General features: G+C 39.8%; 1 protein-coding gene across 4 annotated transcripts in view; it reads right to left on the bottom strand.

The window, feature by feature from the left end:
- The window catches only part of RPS6KA2 (ribosomal protein S6 kinase A2), a 285,019-nt gene that overhangs the window by 55,148 nt on the left and 209,329 nt on the right, over positions 1–20,542 (bottom strand). For all 4 annotated transcript variants that reach the window (XM_048298315.1, XM_048298318.1, XM_048298317.1 and 1 more), the window contains 5 exons: positions 19,428–19,508; positions 18,547–18,626; positions 15,436–15,542; positions 7,131–7,168; positions 6,265–6,407 (listed from right to left, as the gene is read on the bottom strand). In XM_048298315.1, the coding sequence (XP_048154272.1) occupies positions 6,265–6,407; positions 7,131–7,168; positions 15,436–15,542; positions 18,547–18,626; positions 19,428–19,508 (449 nt within the window). The remainder of the gene's footprint in view (positions 1–6,264; positions 6,408–7,130; positions 7,169–15,435; positions 15,543–18,546; positions 18,627–19,427; positions 19,509–20,542) is intronic.

Here is a 20,542-nt window from a genome sequence, read left to right as displayed (position 1 = left end):
AGTCCTAAACCACCTTTTTGATTGTATATTTGCACCGCTTAGAGATGCCTCTACTGTATGTTGCAGGAGAAACAAGCCTAAACCACACATTCTCAAGGCTTTTGAGTGTGCCTTTTCTCCCTTGCTTTGGTTCCTCTGGCTGTACTCAGTGATGAATCTCACAAGTGTCACATTTAACTGAACCCAAATCTCAAAGCAAATTCAACAATCATCATCAATTATTTACCTAACTCATGTGTTGAAATATCAATCAGATATGGTTCCTTTGAGACAGATTAGTGCTATCAGTAAATTTGACAGGAATTTCACATCTGTAAGGAGGAAAAAAAACCAAAAAAACCCCAACCAAAGAAGCTTGCCTAGTTTGGATTCAATACCAGGTCTTTCACATAGCTCTTGCCCATGGTGTTTTATGGAGTGGCAGCTGCATTTTCTGACTAAGGGAGGTTGAAGGCTGTGCATCACCAAATATAAAGACACCAAGAACATAAATCAGCTTGGACACAGAGGAGAACAGTATCCATTGAGAGTAAGGTGAACTGTTACTTGTTTATGTCTGTCACTCAGGCTTTGGATCTCTTCTACTATAATAATCTAATTAATTAGATTAATGAATCAATTTAATAATTAATACTCATTTCTATAATTAAATACCTGTTAAGGCAGGGAAGACTCTTCAAGCTTCATGTAGTTTTTGTACCTTATCCTACAAGAAACCACAGTGCTCCCAGAAAGCTCTTTGTGCTAAGAAGAATCTTTTCATTACCAAAACTTGTGTCAGATTGCCCCACAGCCTGACTCTTCCTTTTGCCCAGATTAAATACAGATATACCATAAGAAAAATACAGAAGACAGAAGAAAACTAATGGTGAAACTGCTATGCTAATTTTGAGAGAAGGGCAGAGGAGGCATATAGAAGCCAGATAACTAATTGAATATAGCTAATTGAAGGATTAATCTTCATTAGTAACAAATTACCTCAAGGCACTAAAATCCATAGCAGAAAGAAAAAAAAAAAAACACTTTAAAAAAATGTATATGGCTGACAAATATAAACAAGATTTGGAAAAAACAAATGTATTAACTTCTGCTTGGGTTAGGAGAGGCAAGAAAAGAGCTGCCTGGTAGAGCTGGAGAAAAGCAGCTTGTCTTCTACAAAGAAACATAATGGAGGAGAATTTTTAAACCTGCATAGATGACACTGGAGCTTAAATACCATTTTCAAAGTAATTCTGACCTATTAGAGCCTTAGTCCTGATTAAAGTGTTGAGATATACTGGGAATGAGGGGCAGAGAACACTGCTTCCCAGGGCAGCAGCAGCAATGGTACAGATTGTACCAAACCCTCCTCATGATTTCTAGAGCATTTATGCTCACAGTAAGTACCTAATGTTCACTTACACTTGCTCATGTTACTTTGTTGTTACAATAAATCTAATTTAGCTGCTATGTCTCATTTATACTGGCATAAATGGGCTTGACACTGCTGATGCAGATGATACAGATATGGAAGATACCAAGCAACTGCTTGGTCAGTGACTATGTGGGAGGGGACTGTAGCTCCCACCCACCCCAATATCCCAGGAATACCTGCAAATGCACTGTGGCTGCAAAGAACGGAAACCAGAAGGAAGGAACTTGGAAGAAATTTAAGTTGCAGGAGGGAGCAGGGAGAATGACTGTCCCAGAGGCTGTAGGGAATATTTACTGTGCTGCTGTAATGGCCAGCACTTTGTTACCCCATGTTCTCCAATTGCACAGGCCTAATGTTGAGATTAATTCAGGTCCAGAAGAAATGCCCTTAATATCAGTATTTAAAGTGAAAGGCAGCTACGTAAGTTAAGTATACCGGAGCTTTTTACTTCAATGAACTCAGCTAAGCAGCATCTATAAGAAAGCATTAGTTTCTCAATTACAGTCCTGACTAAATGTGTTGAAGGTTAAAAATGAAAGAACAGGAATGAAAACAAAAATTGAAATAGTTCATCTCATTAGTTAAAGCTATCACCTCACTGCGCAATGACCTGTCCTCCTGCTTACTTTTTCAAAAAATCAAAACTCTTGCTAAATCTGAATATGAAAACAGATGTGAGAACATGCTGCTTACACTCTTGCACATAAACAGAGAGCTGTATGGGTCACAGCAGTTTGACAAGAAGCTGAGCCTAGGGGTGAATGAACTCTGCAGTATTTTTGTCTATTAAAGCACTCCCTATAGTTTTGCTGGGAGACTCAATTTTCATTCTCTCCACTTCCCCATCTGTATAAACCATCTGTTTTCACCTTCCTTCCCACTGATTCACTTCCTGGGTGTTTTGGAGGGCAATCTTCTGCTCACAGTACTTCAAAAGTCTGTACCTCCCTCCAATCTTGACTTCCTTTCTGTACCAAAGAAAGTGCAAGAAAGTCAAATACTCTTTGTTCCAGTTCAGCTGCCTATTTAGAAAACCACAGAATTAAGCTTAATGGAGTCACACAGTCCAACCCCTGTTGAGGTCTCAATATACTATGCAGTGCTTCCTTTCTCCAGTTTTCAGGGCAGTCTCCCATTTCAGTAGGCAAAACGAGCACTTCCCAGAAGATACACATCGGAGAAGACCTTGGAAAAGAGTGCCACATTTCCTGAGGAAATGGATTCAAGAAGTGACCTTGGAGGGTCATTGGGGAAGATAAGGAATGAGAAAAAATCCTCAGCCTAGGTAACTACCATATGAATCTTCCTAACTGATGGAAGAAGAGCAGGCTGTGCAAACGACTTCAGCCCAATAAATAGGATAAAACTCAGAGTGACAAAGAGACTTGATACCACTCAGTTTTTGAAGAGAGAGACACTCTCATCAGAATGGCCAGGTTCTCCTCTCCACTTCCAGTCATTTTTCAGGTATCTGAGAACTGTCAGTTTAATAATTTGCAAAATGCATTGAATACTTTTCATTATTATCTGAATGTGAAACATAATGAATTAGTGCTTGCAAAGGGTTGAATCCCTTAACACAGTGCAAGCACAAACATTCAAAATGATGTTCATGAACACCGTCTCTTGCACCAGGAATAGAACAAGTGTTATGATGGGATTTTATAAAAGAACATTGTAATGCTTTGATGTCTTGTATTGATTTTTCCAATGCCACTGTGTAGTTAATACAAAATTAGTACAGAGCTGAATACGTTGGATACCAAAGGGACATCTTCTTTTCTTCTGAAACTTCACTACTTGCTGACACATATGAATACATTTCTTCCGGTTTGGGACTGCCTACCAAGTCATCAAAGCCATTTCTCTAATTATATTCCCCTCTCTGCTCACATGATTCTCAAAGGTATACAGTGGTTTTTTTCCTGAACTGAAAGAGATAAAAACTTCCATAAGGTCTGTGACCTTGTAAATGAGCTGGCAGGATGAACTACAAAAGCACTGCTTTGTGAGACCTTCCAAGAGATTTGTACATGTTAGATCATGCAGACCAGTTTAGCTGGGCTTCAGAGATGGTAGTGTAGGCATCAAGACTCTTGCAGTGCAGCTGAAAAGGTATTATTTACATATCCAACTGTTTAACAATTTAGGCCAAACACTTGTTCATGAAGATCTCTTGATGCAAAGCTTTTACAGAGTATATCCTATCCAAAATCTCCAAAGCAGTAAGATACAGAAAGGCAAAAAACGAAAACTGTCTGGTCACGATAAACCGCATAAATTCACCAGCACAAATCATAGTTGGGTTTCAGCAGTCATCACCACGTATTTCATGAGAAGCAGGGGCTGTCTTCTGCAATGCTGGAAAGGGCGAATTTCAAGATGTGTATAAGTACACTGATGCCTTAGGACTTAGCTTTTATATTTTTCAGGTCCTGTACTGCTTTAGTCTGTAACTCTAAAACTCCCTAGCCTGTTAGCTAGTATTCTCCCATTCTGGTTAGACATAACAAACCCTCTCTGGGCCTGGACTCAAGGACACCTTGCTGTCCCAGGCCCTGAAATATGTAAACTGAGCCTCTGGGGAGGGGGAACAAACTTGGGGTAATGACTTCATTACCTGAAATTGTAATTGGAGAATTAACCCTGATGTGCAACTGGACCAAACTTATAAAAGTGTGAAAAACCTGTGACCCAGTGTCCATCTTGGGTGGAGCCCCTCAGAGGCTTTTTGACTGCCCAAGGTGTACCTACTGAAGGCCCTCAATAAATACCCGCTTTTATTCTCTTAATATTGTCTAGACTCTGTTTCCAGGTAGCCACTCCAAGGCATTAATACCTGTTGACACACAGTAAGATACCATAAAACAGTTCAAATAAACGGAGCAGCAAACAAACAGAGCAGGTAACAGTTTCAGTTGTGTGGCCTGTGTCAAAGACCTAGGTGGCAGTAAATGACATTTTTCTGTTGTTGACAGTGAAACTCCTGGTGAATAATAATAATGAAATAATTAATAACATAATTAATAAATAAGACCAGAATAAGACCTCATTTTCAGGCAAGTTTGCTTCACTATTAATAATCGCAACATGCCACATTTAAGGAGTCTGCAAGGATCACTCAGTTTGATTCTAGCCTGTGCTACGGTCGATGCAGGTTGGCAAGAAGCTGCCAGCACAACCCAACCCTTCATACAGAAGTATTAATCCCCCTTCACAGAACAGAGCAGAACAGACAAGTGAGTGTATGGTTGCTCTGATGATGAGGAGGATACAGGCCATGTTACAACTATCTGCCTAATATGTTCCCTTTTTTGATTAGAATTTTAGATGTGAAAATTACACTATCACATACAGTTTCTTTCAATCTATGCATATTTCATCAACTGGTACACTTTCTTTGTGTATTTTACATCATACTGCAAAATGCTTAGGAAGAAATGCTAATAAATCATTTGAATACCATTTAATTATTTTCAGATTGACAGAAAAACAGCTTTCCTAATAGAACATACAAGTGACAGAACAAGGAAAACAAGGAGAAAAGAGCAGAGTGAAAGACAACACTAGAAAATCCTCCCACATGTTTGATGTCTGGAAATACACATTTTTCTGTCCCAACCAGTTAAATGTTGAAAATGGAAAAAGGTTGAACTGATTGACGTATTTTTCTCTAAGATGTTTGGTAACCCTTAAAGGCTAAAAGCGTTAGCTTGGAGTTTAAAGGGTTTTACTTTCTTTAATTCATCTCCTTTTATAAGGATTCTTATCTTTTCTAATTCTAATATGCTGAATTCTTAGGGGAGGGTTGAAAAGAGCAATGGAAAGAAAGAAAGAAATGCTAGCATAACCCAGGAAGGAAGCAGTCTGGTTTATTAAGAGTTTATTAGCTGGTGAAAGAAAAACAATCTATACACCAAATGCACCATCATTTAATGGGAGACAGAGTGAGCAGACACAGCTATCCTCCAAAACTAAATACGTAATAAAAAACTTAAAGATAGATTTATTCTTTGAGACATAACCTATTGATTTTCATGAATAAATGTATATAGTTCAGAAGTGCTGATCATCCATAAATGGATTTGTGGCCACAGGAGATAAGGATGTTCCACTCCTTTTATAATTCAGGCAATCAATTACAATATTTATGTAGATTAACTGCTGCCAACCTGCTAGATCAAAGATATAGGCCCTCCCCCACCCAAATTTTCACATTGTTTCCTATACTTCCTCTCGTGGCACCAGTTGTCCGCTTTGAGTAAACAAAATTTAAACATATTCTATGGATTTTGGTATGTAGTATAATATATAGCTACCAAACATAGCCTCCATACCACAGGAAAGAGTACCATATTAGAAGAGCACATTGCCAATTTCTGCTTCTGCAGGGAAGCTGTGACAATCACAGTGAGGTGCCCTGTGAGCCACAGCTGCCTGGTGGTGGCCATGCCCCAAGCACTTGGGTAGAAGCCTGCACACTTTGGGAGAGAGCAGCACCACCTCTGCTACCCAAACAAATCCCCGTGAGAGTAACAAATGCCTGGTGTCTGGGCTCAAGGGACAGCACGATCCTTGATAAAACAATGCTGCAAATATCTGCTTCCAAAAACCTACAGTGTTTATACAGCTTTTAAAAGAATCAGTGTCACAAATCAACTTCTTGATCTTCATCAGCAACAACAGAACACAGACTGAAGAGGCTGGAGGGGTGCACGTTAGCATCTAAAGATGTAATTTTAGAAGGCTGGCTTGAGGAAAAAACTTCCCTGATAGTGCAATTTTTATCTGAGGGATAAAATCTCTCCTACAACCACCCCTCCAACAAAGCAGCACAATTTTTGCATTACCATGAGCACGCCAAAGGACCACCAGTCGGCACTCTGCGTGTGTCCTCGCCGGTTGACCACCTCTGGGGCCATGTACTCTATTGTCCCGCAGAATGAGTACGCTCTCTTGTCATGGTCAATGGCTTCTTTACTCAGACCAAAATCTACATAAATTGAAGAAAAAAAGACTTGTCAGGTCTCTAAAAATTATTACAAATGCTTTTGCTCACTTAAACTGTTTGAACAAAACACACCAACCAGCTGGAGAAGTGCCCTTCTGTCGGTGTGCAGAAAGAGGCCGCAGGCACGTATGTGCTGGAGCCCTGCCTATGTGGAGTGCCTGGCTGGCACCTGTAATACACTCTGAAAGTAGGCATATCATTTACTCTGTTCAGAATGAGGTTCGGGCCCAAGGCAGAAAGGAGTTTAAATAAGCAGAAATATACAGTTCAGGTTTGGTGAAGGCAATGCTAGTGAGGATTCTTGTGCAGATAACCAAAGTACTAGGAATAATAAACCCAGATTACACCAGTGAAAAGGCTGGGTACACAGCACCTTCAGAGTGGCAAAGGGACGTCTTTCCAGCCATCTTCTGCCTGGATTAAATACTCATATTGGAAGCATCCTTCCATACACAGTTGTAGGCAGCCAAACCTGCCTGCTTCACATCAGTCAAGAACACAATTTTACCAAGAAAATGCTATGTTCTCCGTATGCTGTGCAGCACGGGGGTTTGACAAATTGACAGAGAAGCTCAACACTCAAACTCTTCTGGCTTCTAGTTTTTGTAAGCAAACTCCTTCCAACAAAAGACCAGGATGCATGGAATATACTGCAGGAAAAAAAAAATCAGCTTATAGGCACGAAGTTTTCTGTTCCTCACATACCTGTTATCTTAATGTGACCCTCTTCATCAAGAAGAATGCTATAAAGCAAAAAAGAAACATTGATTCATTAACCAGGCACAGAGTGCAGTTAAAAACCACAAATATAAAATATTTAAGTCAGGTACGGAGATATGCAAGTGTCCTGGGGTGACGTTATGAAGCCGCTTTATTCCTTACCCATCCGCTCAATGCCCAAGGACGCTGGGCCTTTAGGATGGACCCGGGGCTGGGGCCGGAGCCACGGACCCGAGGGGGCGTTGAACGGTTCAGCCCAAGGGCTTCAGGGGCTCGGGAGGGAGTGCGCCGGGAGTGCTGTGCTGCTTTTTGGTTTCCTTTGTGTTCCAGCTAGCTGGGAAAAGGTTCTGTTGGTTTTTTCCTTGGTCTTTTTTCTCTTTCCTTTCCCTTGACTCACTGCTTCCCTTCCCTCCTCACTGGTCTGGGGAGCCTGCGGGGGTGGCCCCAGCTGGTCAAGCCTGGGTGTCTGTTCCCTCTCTGGGAATTTGTTGTATTTTGAGGGTTTTTAAAATCCTGTTCTACCCTGTTTTGTTTGTGTGTTAATAGTTTGGTTTCTTTTTCCCACTTTCACTTCTTGTGACCCATTTGTCTCACTGACGGAGGAAAAGGGGAGGCCCTTTTCCCTTCGGAGGAGACACTCACTCTGGAGTGTTTCCTCCTGAAGTTTTGTCTCAAAAACCGAGACAGCAAGATTCAAAAACTTGTGTAAACAAAACCTTAGTGGATTCTGTGGCTCCAGAAAGAAAAATGAATATCAGAGGTTTGTTTAATCTCATGTCTGAGGCATGCACAGCCTGAGGCAGTTCCATGAAGAGCCTCCTCCTTGCTCCATAGGATGGTCAAGGTGGGCATGCAAGCAGAGCTCAGAAAGAACAGAGTGCTTAAAGCCAGAAACTGCCGAGTATATGCTTCCAGCAGGAGAAGGAGCTAGAGGTTTCCTGTTCTTGTCATAATAAAGGGCAATCACACAAATAATCAGGGCTTGGACTCACTGGACCTAAAATTAAGTCCAAAGGTTCATGCTGAAGTAATAAAAGTCATCACAGAGTGCAGTGACTAGTCATAGCCTAACTGCATGGATGTCAGCCTCTGCTTATTTTTTCTGTCCAGAGCACAGATGAAAATTCAGCCTGGAAGCCAAATTCAAGTATTCCCATATTTGCCACCTGCCAACATATTTTCTCCTCACAAAGGCACTCCAACATTTCTGTAGCTCGCAAAAAGCAGTGCTAGTTTTTGTGGAAAGGAGGGGACAATGAATTTGAAAAATAATGATTTTGGTAAATAAAAACTGGCATAGTAATGAAGGAAGTCTTCAGTACTAGTTCGACTTAGTACATTTCTCTTTTCCAAATGATCTGTCATGGTGCCAGCTATTTCTATATTACTCTTCTCTTAGAGAATCACTTTAATTATTCAGGAAGAAAATAGGACATAAGTGAACCAAATGTAATAGGCTATACTTTTGTGAAAAGTTGTGAAAAGAAACATAATTGAAAAACGATGCTCTTCTGTCATTCATTTATGTGTTTAGAAAAAGCTGTTGTGCAATTCCTCAAAGGGCAGCAACTAAGTCAGTACTATGCATCCAGTAATTAAAGCCTTTTCTTCTCGATAAAAGCATCTTACCTTTATTCTTTCTCCACAGCTTTCTTGAACACATAATTTTCAAGGACTAGTCTATAACAGGCATATTTAAATGTATTTTTGTGACTGCGACCCCTAAACCTGTGCTTCAGAAGAGAACAGAATGAAACACCTGCCAGTGTGGAAGTGAGCATGAATGTACGAACTCCACAGACCTGGATCTGGAAAAATAGCAGGAGGACTAGAGCTCATAGAAATCACCCAAAAATTTGCCCCACACCCAGGAAGCCCCTGTGAATTACAATGCAATTCAAAGGTTGTGGAAATTTCCCCAGAAACACTGATTTTATATTTAATGGATTTTAAATTTCATAATTTCGTATTAAAAATCCATGCTGCTTCTGTATGTATACGATGTACGTTTCCCATACCTTTGCCCTGGTTAGAGGGTCCACACCTTACCCTCATTAAAGGGATGGAGGCAACACCAACACAGCTATCAGACTGATAATACTGATGGAGGTTGAGTCAGAAACATACAGCAACTCTTTCTCACACTGAATGTTTGAATAAGCAGCAAAATTAATAGATCCTGGCTTCCAATGGATGCGTAACCTATATCCCCCAAAACGTGATCTACAGTTCCCTCTGCCATCTCATGTTCCCTAACCACCCTTCTACCATGCCCTCAGCTGCTGGCAGCCTCTGTGGCCCCTTGCAGCACCCTTTGGACATCTGGATGTTTCCACATTTGCCATCTGGCAGCACAAATAACGCTACAGTTACTAACTGAAGATTATATTTCACATAAAAAGAAAACAATACGCTAATAGGAAAAAAAAAAGGCAACTGTTGCACTGAATTATCTTAGAGTGAAATTAAGAAGCAAAGAACAAAGTACCTGCTTCTAAGAATGCAAATTACAATAACAGACAAATAGTTTTCTCCAGTGTGACTGTAGAAGCAAACTTACTATCTGATCATTCTCTGTACTCTCTTTTTATCTTCATCACTTTACAGTTCCTTTTTATCCTACAATGTCCATAGTAGAATTTCTATTGTGACAATCACAATTACTTTAGCTATGGTTTACAGGATACATTACTCTGCAATAAGACAGTTTTATTCTGTGGAAGGGAAAAAAGAATCAGAAGTTCTTAATATGATTCAGGCTTGAGAATAATCTTTCATTTAAATTAATGTTTTGAAATTATAAAAGCCATGAAAAGTAGACTAATTTTAAATGCTAAATTAGGTTACAGTCTCACTGAGTGATAACCTTCAGGTAGGAGTTCTTTTCATTGTATTTGTTCAGTCTAAGGCTTGAGTGCTTTTACAGGATACTGTCATCGTCAACGTTCTCCTCAAGGCAGTAATAACAGTTATTAGGTGAAAAATATACCAACACCATAAATAAGTGAACCGCACATAGGCTTGGAACAAAAAATGCCACAAAACAAGGGTGTCTCTTAGAGAAGAGGAGACTAAGGGGAGACCGCATTGTAGCCTACAGCTTTCTGAAGAGGGGAAGAGGAGGGGCAGGCACTGATCTCTTCTCTGTGGTGACTGGTGATGGGCCTGAGGTTTAGGTTGGATATTAGGAAAAAGTTCTTCACCCAGAGGTTGGTTTAGCACTGGAACAGCACTGGAACAGCACCAGCCTGACAGAGCTCAAGAAGTGTTTGGACAATGCTCTCAGGCACATGGTGTGACTCTTGGGGTTGTCGTGGGGATATTCTATTATTCTATGACAGAGCATTTTTGCATCAGGATCATCCCACAAACATTCAAACTGCTTTCACTGACCTCAGTTTGAAAGTATGCCTTGAGAAAATAAAGGCTGGAAATCTCCATGCTAGAGGCTGGAGCTAAATTAGTAGCAGTGGAATGACATACTCCGAGTTACAGGAGAGGCCTCACAGTACAGCTAGGACTGCAAACTCCGTATCAACAGTACGGCTGCGACTTCATCACAGGGATAAAAAACTTTCACTATGGGTTGTTGGCATTGTTTTATATTATGTCTTAAGTCAAGGCCTGAACAATTCTCTCCCATTTCTCTCTTTCTTTATTTTTGGTTTTTAGACATGTCTTTTGGGCTTAACTCTGAGCTCCAAATTCCCAAATCAAGGTGAAGTTCTGCCAAATCTAATATAACTGGAACTCTGGGGTTGGTTTGTTTGGTTTTATGGGGGTTTTTGCGGGGTTTTTTGGGGATAAGTTTCTTTCTAAGTGAGAGCTGTTTTGCAGAAGATTCAACCCACACTTTATCTTTTTCAGAAACTGTAGCCAAATTTTCAGGTTGGAAATAAAACCCGAGACTTTATGAACAATGTTTTATTTCATTGCATGTTTTGTTATGAAAGTACCAGATGAATAGTCAAATATCTACTAAAGAGATGAAGCTTCTCACAAATTGTCAGTGTTTTGTGACATTCAGTGTTTGCATGACCCCATGCTATCTCACATGACCCCATGCTATCTCACCCTGCTGAATACAAACTCATCTCTGCTGCAGCTTCATTGACAACATGAAGTCAAAAAGGGACTGTTAACATCAGTGGAAGCTTTCCACCATAACCCTTGGTCTTTTACTGATTCTCAGATCTCCCCTCTCTACACAGGGCAGTTACATTCATAAATCGTCATGGTTTGGAACACGTTGCATTAAAAATTGCTGTTCGTGTTTTTTAGAGTATAGTTCAACATATCAGATGTTGTTATAAAACTGTTATATATATGAGCTGTCCCTTGTATACACAACTGAGGGTCTTAATACCACTCCTTGTGAACCTAAGCCCCTATGCCAGCACTCAAGGTGCATCTAGGTTCCTGAAAAGAGAAATGGTAAAGATAAATAATAATATTAGTCTATCCATTTTCAGATGGTAGAGTTATTTCTAAGTCACTCATACCCTTAAACCACAGCATAAGAAATAACATACGCAACACATACTACTTTATAATAAGTACCCATTTATCTATTTTGGTATATTTACCATATTTAATAGCTTGATTGTGCAGTTCTTAAGTAAAATCATGCCTCACCATGTAAGGAACTCAGTGGCTCTCAGTGTGACTGAACAATACCTTGTCCCACGAGGGATGCCACTGAAATCACCAAGACAACTCAAGGAGAAGAATTTGTCTGCAACAATTCAAGAGAAGTATCTGCTTGTTCTAAACAAGATTTTAACCAGAAAGCTCAATTACTTGTCTTTTTGAAATAAGTACAGCTGACTTGAGAACAACTCCCAGTTGCACTTGAAATTAACTCATAACTTTGAGTTGTTAACATGGATTTTTGCTCAGGGAATCTTAAAAAGTAAAAGCTGAACCTTAAATTTTAATGTACTGAGAGTTCTTCCAAGTGGTTTGAACAGTACTATTTTCTAAGTTTGTTTTTTTTTTCACATATACTATTTTAATTCTTATTTTAGCATACTTAGAGAGCTGACATGCAAACTCAAACCTATCAGCAAATTACTTTTGGGAACTTCTGAAGAACAGCAAAAGCATTGAACAATGAAAGGTCAAATGCAGAATCTATCTTTAATAAAGGGGGAAGAGAGAGAGAGACTTGGGAAATTATAAACTAATTAATTTATCTCCAGTTCTGCAAATGTGACAGAGCAGACCTTGTGCTGTAATCATGCTGGCAATGCCTCTCCTGAAGATGTGTGTGTGTGATTCTGCACGTTGCACTTCAAAGGTGAGAGGAATCAAAGGAAACCAAAGGGGAGGAATGAGAATGACTGAACACCTATAAAGACTAACTAGTGAAGAAGAATTCAGTAGCTGGATTGTTTAGGGTACAGAAAAGGGTCTAAGGACAAGGATGTTCTCACTATTACCTGAGGCTGCTGCTGAGAGCAGAATAAGCAAGTTGGAGCATCTAGGAGAGCAGGCCAAGGAGCAGTGGCATGCAGTGGCAACAAAGACATTTCAAACTAGCTATTAGGAGCAACATTCTAGATGAACAACTGGTGGAGCACTGCCAAGAGGCCTCCTATGGAGACCATGGGGTCTCCACAGCTGTCTTAAACCTAGGTTAGCAACATGCCTGTAATGGTCTTGATAAATTTGATCCAGCCAGGGGGCAAGGGGAAGATGAGAACATCCTGGGATAGTCCTAATTTTCTTTTATTGTCTTATTTAGAAAGTTATTCTTTCCCAGATGTAATTCAAAAATTTAGCTTTTTTTTTCCCCTTGAGAATAATATTTTTATTCTGCTGTATCTATTTCTTTAACGTAAACCTAAAGTTCCAGCGCAGTCATAGGCTGTCATGCTCTGCTGTCCTAGGTGTGACTACACATAGGCTTTACACTTACAGAGCTATTTTTAGAGGATGTGGTTTTCAATCAGAGGCCTTGCTTTATCTCCAGGTATGAAACTCCTGGGTCATTTCCTTTCCTACACAACAGTTATATTCATGTAAACTAATTTTATACTATGTCAATTGCATCCAAATGAAACTGTATTACAGTTAATCCATTTAACTGTACCTCAAAGACCACAAACCATATATACAGAAGTTAGAGAATGCAAGAGTGAGGGCTTCCACCTTAACTTTACACAGTGATCTCACTGTATAAAGGTCTTCAGTTATGTGATGATACTTCCTATTTTCTTCCAGAGAAATCTTGTCTCGGCAAACTGGTAACACTTAGGGACGCATTTTAGCAGAGCAGTACAGTGAAAGGGATGGCTGGTCTCAGACAAAAATACAGAGAAAACTGCATTCCATCTGTACCTTTTCAACATGCTTCTATGTGACAATGACAAATCAGTGACACCTCCCTTCCTTAGATGAGCTCTAATTTCTCGATTCACTGATCCCTGATTTGAAGCACTGCAGCTTGGTCTGCAGAAATATGAAGTGCTCTCACTTGCAACTGGAGTCATTGAGAGATGTTTTTTGAGATGCTAAGTGACACTTCCTGCTGAGAACTCTGAAAAATCCAGTTCTCAGTATCTCAAATACAATGAACAGTTTTGACATACACTTAATTTTCTCCTTGGTTTCTAACTTCTTCTAAAGCAAAAAATTACAGTCTGTGCCTATAAATGTAACAGCATTGTGGCTTATATCTGAATATACAAGCTCATGTCTGGATACCTTCTAATAGCAGATTCATATATCATGTATTCTCTCAAAAATCAGCCTCATCTAACATCAGAGAGAAAAGCAGTGTGCATGAGTCATACTAATGCTCACTAAAATCAAAGTTTAAAACTGAAAACCTGTAACTGGAGTTATTCTATTGTGTACATGTTTGTTGATGCTGAATGGATAAAACAGCAATTCAGAATGAAGCTGAAATCAAGGAGCTGCTGGCAGACAATGAGAGAGCTGCCATGGCTGTAGCAGCTGGGGTGCAACCACTGCCTACCTGCATTTCATATCAGGAACAAAATGGTACTTTTCTCCCTCCAGTTTTTCAATTTTCAGGATGACTTCCCATATTTGCCAAAGACTCTGGTTTCCAGTTTTGGTTGCATAAATGGGCAAGATTGGAAAATTTGGTCAACTGCAAAAAACCCTCTAGCCCAAAAGACTGAGAGCTCTTGTTATGTATATCTGTTGAATTAGCATAGGACTGCTACTACTATTATTTTTCTCACCAAAACATAAAATTGAATTTAAAATTTAAATCACATAGAACTGTAATGGAGATAAACAGTCTCCTCCCCCTCAACTTCTCACCTACAAAGTCCACATTCCATCACTTTTGGTGTCATGTTTTGTCCATGAGAGTGAAAGCAATACACTCAATTTTAAAGGAAGAGCTGCTTATTTTCAGTTTGATGTGAAAATGCACATCAAATGCACATCAAATGTTTCAGTTTGAAAATGCTGCTGTGCTGTTGGACTTTGAAAGTGTAAGCAATTGCCAAACAGACTGCCCTCAGTGGTTACCTTTTATAAATCCTGGTGAACATTTCATTAAAAAGGAACTTTGAAATGTTGCAGCCTGATTTATTCAAGTCATCACAGCAGATGCCAGCAAAGCACCAGGCAAAGGGCATAGAATAAAAACAGTATCATGTCACTCCCAGTGATAGCACTGAGGGTGTAATTTGCTCTACTGATGTATTGCAAATAAAAAAGAGAAAGGAAAATTAGGACCACATTACAAGTGAAAAATAGCTGCAAATATAAGTGAGAACAAATATTTTGGAAAATATTTTTCACAGTTAATACAAGTATTTTAAAAATCCTGATTACCATGTCTCTCATGAGTTAATAGGCACACAAGTTTTCAGACATGCTCATTTAATGGCTACAATAAAACTGAATGGTGCCACGACATATTCCATATGAGCTGGAGGTGGAGTTGCTTTGAATGGTTTACACTGCATCAAGGGGAAGGCCAGATTAAATGCTGCAAACAGAGAACAGTGCCAGTGAAGTTCAAGGCACGGGGATCTGAATTCTTTACTGAATTCATTCACAAAACTGAAGTCCAGGCACACAGATGTCCCATCATACTGGAGCACAGTCAAAATATTTGGCCTCACACTAAAATGGTAAGATAGGAAAACCCTACTGCTCTTAGTGCAGGTCTCATGTAGAGTCTCACAAACAAGAAGGAAGGCAGAGCCCCTGGCACCTTCTCATTTAGTAGCATGACAAGGAGCAGAAGCAGCCTAAAAGTTCATGTATTTATGTTTCAGTTCACTTTTCCTTGTTAACTTACTTTTCTGGTTTTAGATCCCTGTAAATAATTCCAAGACCATGGAGGTGGTCTAATGCCAAGGCCAGCTCAGCTAAGTAGAACTTGACATCCTCTTCTGTAAACATCACCTAGAAAGAAGGAAGAGAAGGAAGAGAAGACCACATCTATTTATTGGACAGCGGAGGGCTGGCTTGCCTTAAACAGACACGGGGAAGGAATTGTCTAACCTGGGAATGCTGGAAGAACCATCATATCAGGTTCAATTTTCCATAATTTGTCTGAACTTACATTAACAATTCTTACCAGATTCTCCTTATAAAACAAGTCTTGATCTTTTGAGTGCCTCTGTTCCTTAAAATATGCTGCTCTCATTTGTCTGTTTGACCTGTTTAGATGACATTATGTCACAATAATAGGAATAAATTATAACTCCTTAGCCTTTGGAAATGAACGGCAAAATTAAACACATTCAGTGCAGCCTATATTGCTTTCATAGTCCTTAACTTGCTACAATCTTGGCATTTGGTTACCAGCTTCCCATGAAATGGAAACCTTTTTTTTGGAAGTGAAATACTTCCAAATCTGAGCAGAATACATGGAATGAAGAGACTCAGATCAATTTAAAACCTTCTGCCTTGGAGGTTCAAGCAATCTCAGTGCAGATGCCCTAAGCAGTGATGTCTTGTTTAACATCCAGGGCCTGATGAAGTGCCAGCCGAAGACAGCTTTTTCTGTAGCTGATATGGATACTGCTAACACTGAAAGCTGTGTTTTAGGTGAAGAAGCTTCTGTAATCAAAAAACCAATAAGCTCTGAAAAACTCAGATGGCAGGAAACCCCTCCGGTTCTACTTCCATTGTATCTCAGACGTTCTCTTTAATTAAATTTCAATATGCACAGAGATAATAACGCAGAAAAAGAAGCTGATATATCGGATACACAAGTGTGAATATTATGCATGACAGAAGTAAAATGAGTCAGCTCAATACAAATTTACTTGTCATATGTAAATGCAAATTCTACAGTAGAAGTTGCAGAGCTTAATTTTAAAATTAAGTCTCTGCTCCCAGAAAGGGGTAGCCAAAATATCTGAGTGCTTTGAGAAGTTCCAGACAGCTGAGAGAAAAAAAAGAGATGATTCAGAGAACAGATGTCACATAATTTAATTAAGAATTTTACTGCAAAGGCTAGAAATAAAAACACAAGGAAAATAATAAATAAATACACAAGCAAAAACTCTAAAAATTTAATTGCATTGAATGCAAAAATTGCATTAATTTTCAAAATAAACTTAAATTATTTATAAACTTTAAAATAAATAATGTAGGCAAGAAATTAAATCAATGGAATCAAGGAAAAATCTAATCTATACATATACACCTAGTTAATGTCAGATGTCTCAAAAAGAGCAAGAAGTAGGCAAGCTTTGCATGCATGCATGCAATGTATGTATATGGGATCTGACTGAAAGTCCACTGAAATCAATACCTTTCAACCAAATCTATTATAACAAATTGCAGACAGTTCAAGTTTTCCCAGAACTTCTGGCCCCTAAACAGCTGCAAAGTATAGGCAGACAAGGTGAGCTGCAAACACTGAAAAAAGAGAAGTATGTTTTTACTGTCAGCTTAAGAGGACTCGCTCCTGATGGTACACAGCATAGAAGTCAGTGAATTGCCCTGGAAAAGCTTTGGGGAAAACATGAAGCTTTAAAGAAGTACAAAGTCTGAGCTGTTATCTTCCACTTTTGAGTACACTGGCTGTGCAGAACAGGGACCTGCCCTCTTAGGCGAGAGCCACATTTTCTGTCTTCTTCCATGAAACTGGAGAGGCCCTTGCTGAGACAGCAGCGCTGCCTCGCTAATGAAGCTTGGTCTCATGACAACAGCAGAAGGATATTTTATGTTTAAATTTTTAAAATCTTTTCCCTCATATTAAAAGTAACTGCTACCAGGAACTGAATATTTATACAAGAATCATTACTCAGCGGTGTAATTAACTTCTTACCAATGTCTTGCATTAGCAAGCAAGCCTTAAAAGCAAATACTTGGGGTCCCCAGCTACACTGCACACAGCAGCCTGCAGCATGTCACTGAATCAGGAACTGAATGGGGAGGGGAAAAAAAAAAGCTAGGGAACTTTTGACTGAAAATACTGTTTTCACTGCTTTTTTAGTCCATCAGTAGCTCCCCAAACCCAAGAAGAGCAACAGAGCTTGCCCTCAAGATGGCATTTGAAAGGTCCCTGTCTTTAAAGACTGTGTGGTAAGTGGTTGCCCACACCCTTGTCCCCACAACCTGGGAAGTACCAAGGGTTGGGGACGTCGTGTTGGTGACAGAGAAGACCAGGGCACAGACAACTGCAGGGCAGCCATCCTGCCTCACTGGAGCCTCCTGCACTTCTGCAAGGACATCTCTGGGACTGCTGGCTCACAGAGGTTTGGCGATACAGAAGAGGCCCAAATGACCCTGGAAAACCTACTGTGGCTGCTCTGTATGGGCACCAGTGAGGCTCAGGTTTGGGATGTCTCCTGCCTGCAGCAGTCCCTCTCCAGGGACATGGCATGCAGAGGACAGAGGAGGGATGAGAGCCTGGGGAGGGTATGGAAGCAGCAGCTACTCCTGGCAGGCAGAAGGAGGGCAGGTGAGGGCTGTGATAGTCAATCTCCCATTCCCAGGGTGGCGCATGGCCCTTGACCTGCTCCCAGCAGCTGCCGGGGCTGGCCCTGACCCACAGCCATCTCTTCCCTTTGCTGGCAGTGTGTGTGTTTTTCCAGTGGTTCTGTGCTCATCCCAAGGGCAAAATGTATTGGGGATTGATTACTCAGACCGTTTCTCATCACATCCAAGACTTATTTTGAAAACAATGAGTCTGGGGCTACTTTGCTACAGGAATGGCTTAGCAGTGGTGTAGTTTTCTCTGGCAGTGATGCCTACATGGTATCTGCTGCATTACCTATAGCATAATTCAAATACAGTTATTAAGAACCCACTTAACCATGCAAAATGAGATAGCTCTATTACATATACATAGGACTATTCCCAAGGCCATTTTTCATTCCCACCAACTCAATCTGAGTTCTGAAAATCCAAGACAGTCTTTAATTTCTCAGTTGAAGATCGATCAGCTTACCTCTTTGGAGAGTCTGGTGAAAAGGTCCCCTCCCCGTAGGAAATCTAGTATTAGATACAACTTTCCCTCTGTTTGAAATGCTGCATTAGAAAAGGAAGGAGATGTTGGAAGTTTGAATCAAACTAAAGTCCCCAACAAGTAAGTCCTGTTGACTAGCAGTATATCATTCATGCCATTGCTTCACTGTCATTTTAAAACTTTGAGAACCAAAAAAAAAATTATTTCTGTCTAGAACTTAGCAATTGAGCTTAGATTATGGGGAAAAGTAGCGTCAGTTGAGAGACATCAGTGCATTACTAATACCTTCATTTCTGTGCTAAGCACCTACGAATTAACAGTGTTTCCCACTCCACAAGGTATCTGGAGTCACCGAGAGCGAGGCATAGAGAGTTGTTCCCATGCTTGTGTGAGAGGAGAGCCCACACACTCAAATGTCCTCAGAACACCTGTTACAGTAATAATGGGGCTGGCAGGGCAGGAGGCAGCTCCAGCAAGACACCACATTCATGTACACACATATGCAAATTTAGACTGGTACTGATTATTAAAACCAGCTTTTATTTAAATCCTCTGTCTTTCTAAATGATACCTTACAGTGGGTAAAGGGTTGGCATATGTAAACTCACCAGTTACCCCACCAGCACTACCTACAACATCAGACTTTATGACAAATTTATTTTGATGGAGGAATGGATAAAACTTACAAATACTGAATTTCTCCTTTAGCATAAATGAAGAATTTCACACAGGTTGCCTCTATGACTTTGTTAGAAACAGAGTCATAAGTAGGCAGAGGGTATCTGTACGAAAGTTTAACACATCTAGTCACAGTTCCCCAACCAATTTAAGAAAAAGCACAAATTATATTTTATTATAGTTACCATAATGAAGCTTGACTATGAAAGGATGGTTGACTTCTGCCAAAATATCTCTCTCCATTTTAGATCGTACCCGATCCCGAACTATAAAGAAAGAACAATAAGAACAGTGACATACTAAGAGGCAGCATGGTTGCTGGATACAGTACTGGAATAAGGTTTGGCAAACTGGATCCTGATTCTCGCTCTGCTGACGGCTTATATGACCTTAAGCAAATCAGACCACTCATGTCCTCTGTTTCTGACTGTCTGGTCTGTGTAGTAAATTCTCCAGGAAGGCCCTGAGCCTCTCTCTGTGGTGAGCTGCCCTAACTAAAATGACTACAGTATTACAAATAACAGGAAGGCAATTACACTTCACAGAAGAGAATGCTAATGTGAAAATGAAAACTACACAAAATTAATAACTTTACTTCATTTAAGATGAAACAGAATGTACCAGTCCCAGAGCAAGTCAGACTAATGTCACGCAAATTAATTTATTGTATTTTGCTGATGCTAGCAGCGTCTATGACGTATCACTGAATAGCACTTTCTGGAAGTGATGTATATATAAAATATTCAAAACTTCCAATAAGCCACCCAAGAAATCAGTAATAAATAAAAATTCCAAATAAAAATAGTACATGATTCTTTTTATGTGTAGAGATAAGTTTATTGTGTGACAGCAGTGAGAAAAATACTTTTTTTGGTTGAGATGAATAGAGAGAAAGGGAAATCATAATTTCAGAGGTGAGCTGAGTTCAAGCTAAACAAAATTAGTGCTGAAGATTTCATACCAAAGCCATTCAGCAGAATATTCAGACACTGAGGATTCAAGTCCCCATGTAATCAAATCTTGATTCTAAAGATCCATTTTTCAATCACTATTTTATTAAAAGTATTGATATTTTCTTCTGTCTTTTCACAATGCCAATACACTTTTCAGACAAAAGCATCTACAAGAGATATTATGAAACTATTTTAGGTAGCAAAGCCTGAGATCTCAGTCAGATTCTGTCATTGGAGGCATGTGTTGTAGAGCTGCTCAGAAGCTGAGTACTCTCAGCACCCAAGGAAGGAATATATCATAACAAAACCTCCGTCTATTGCTGTACTTCAAAAATTGATGCACGGAA

Source organism: Corvus hawaiiensis, chromosome 3, assembly GCF_020740725.1.
Source record: "Corvus hawaiiensis isolate bCorHaw1 chromosome 3, bCorHaw1.pri.cur, whole genome shotgun sequence".
Classification (NCBI taxonomy): Eukaryota; Metazoa; Chordata; class Aves; order Passeriformes; family Corvidae; genus Corvus; species Corvus hawaiiensis.
Note: the sequence above shows the minus strand (reverse complement) of the source record. Positions and strands in the feature narration are given on the sequence as shown.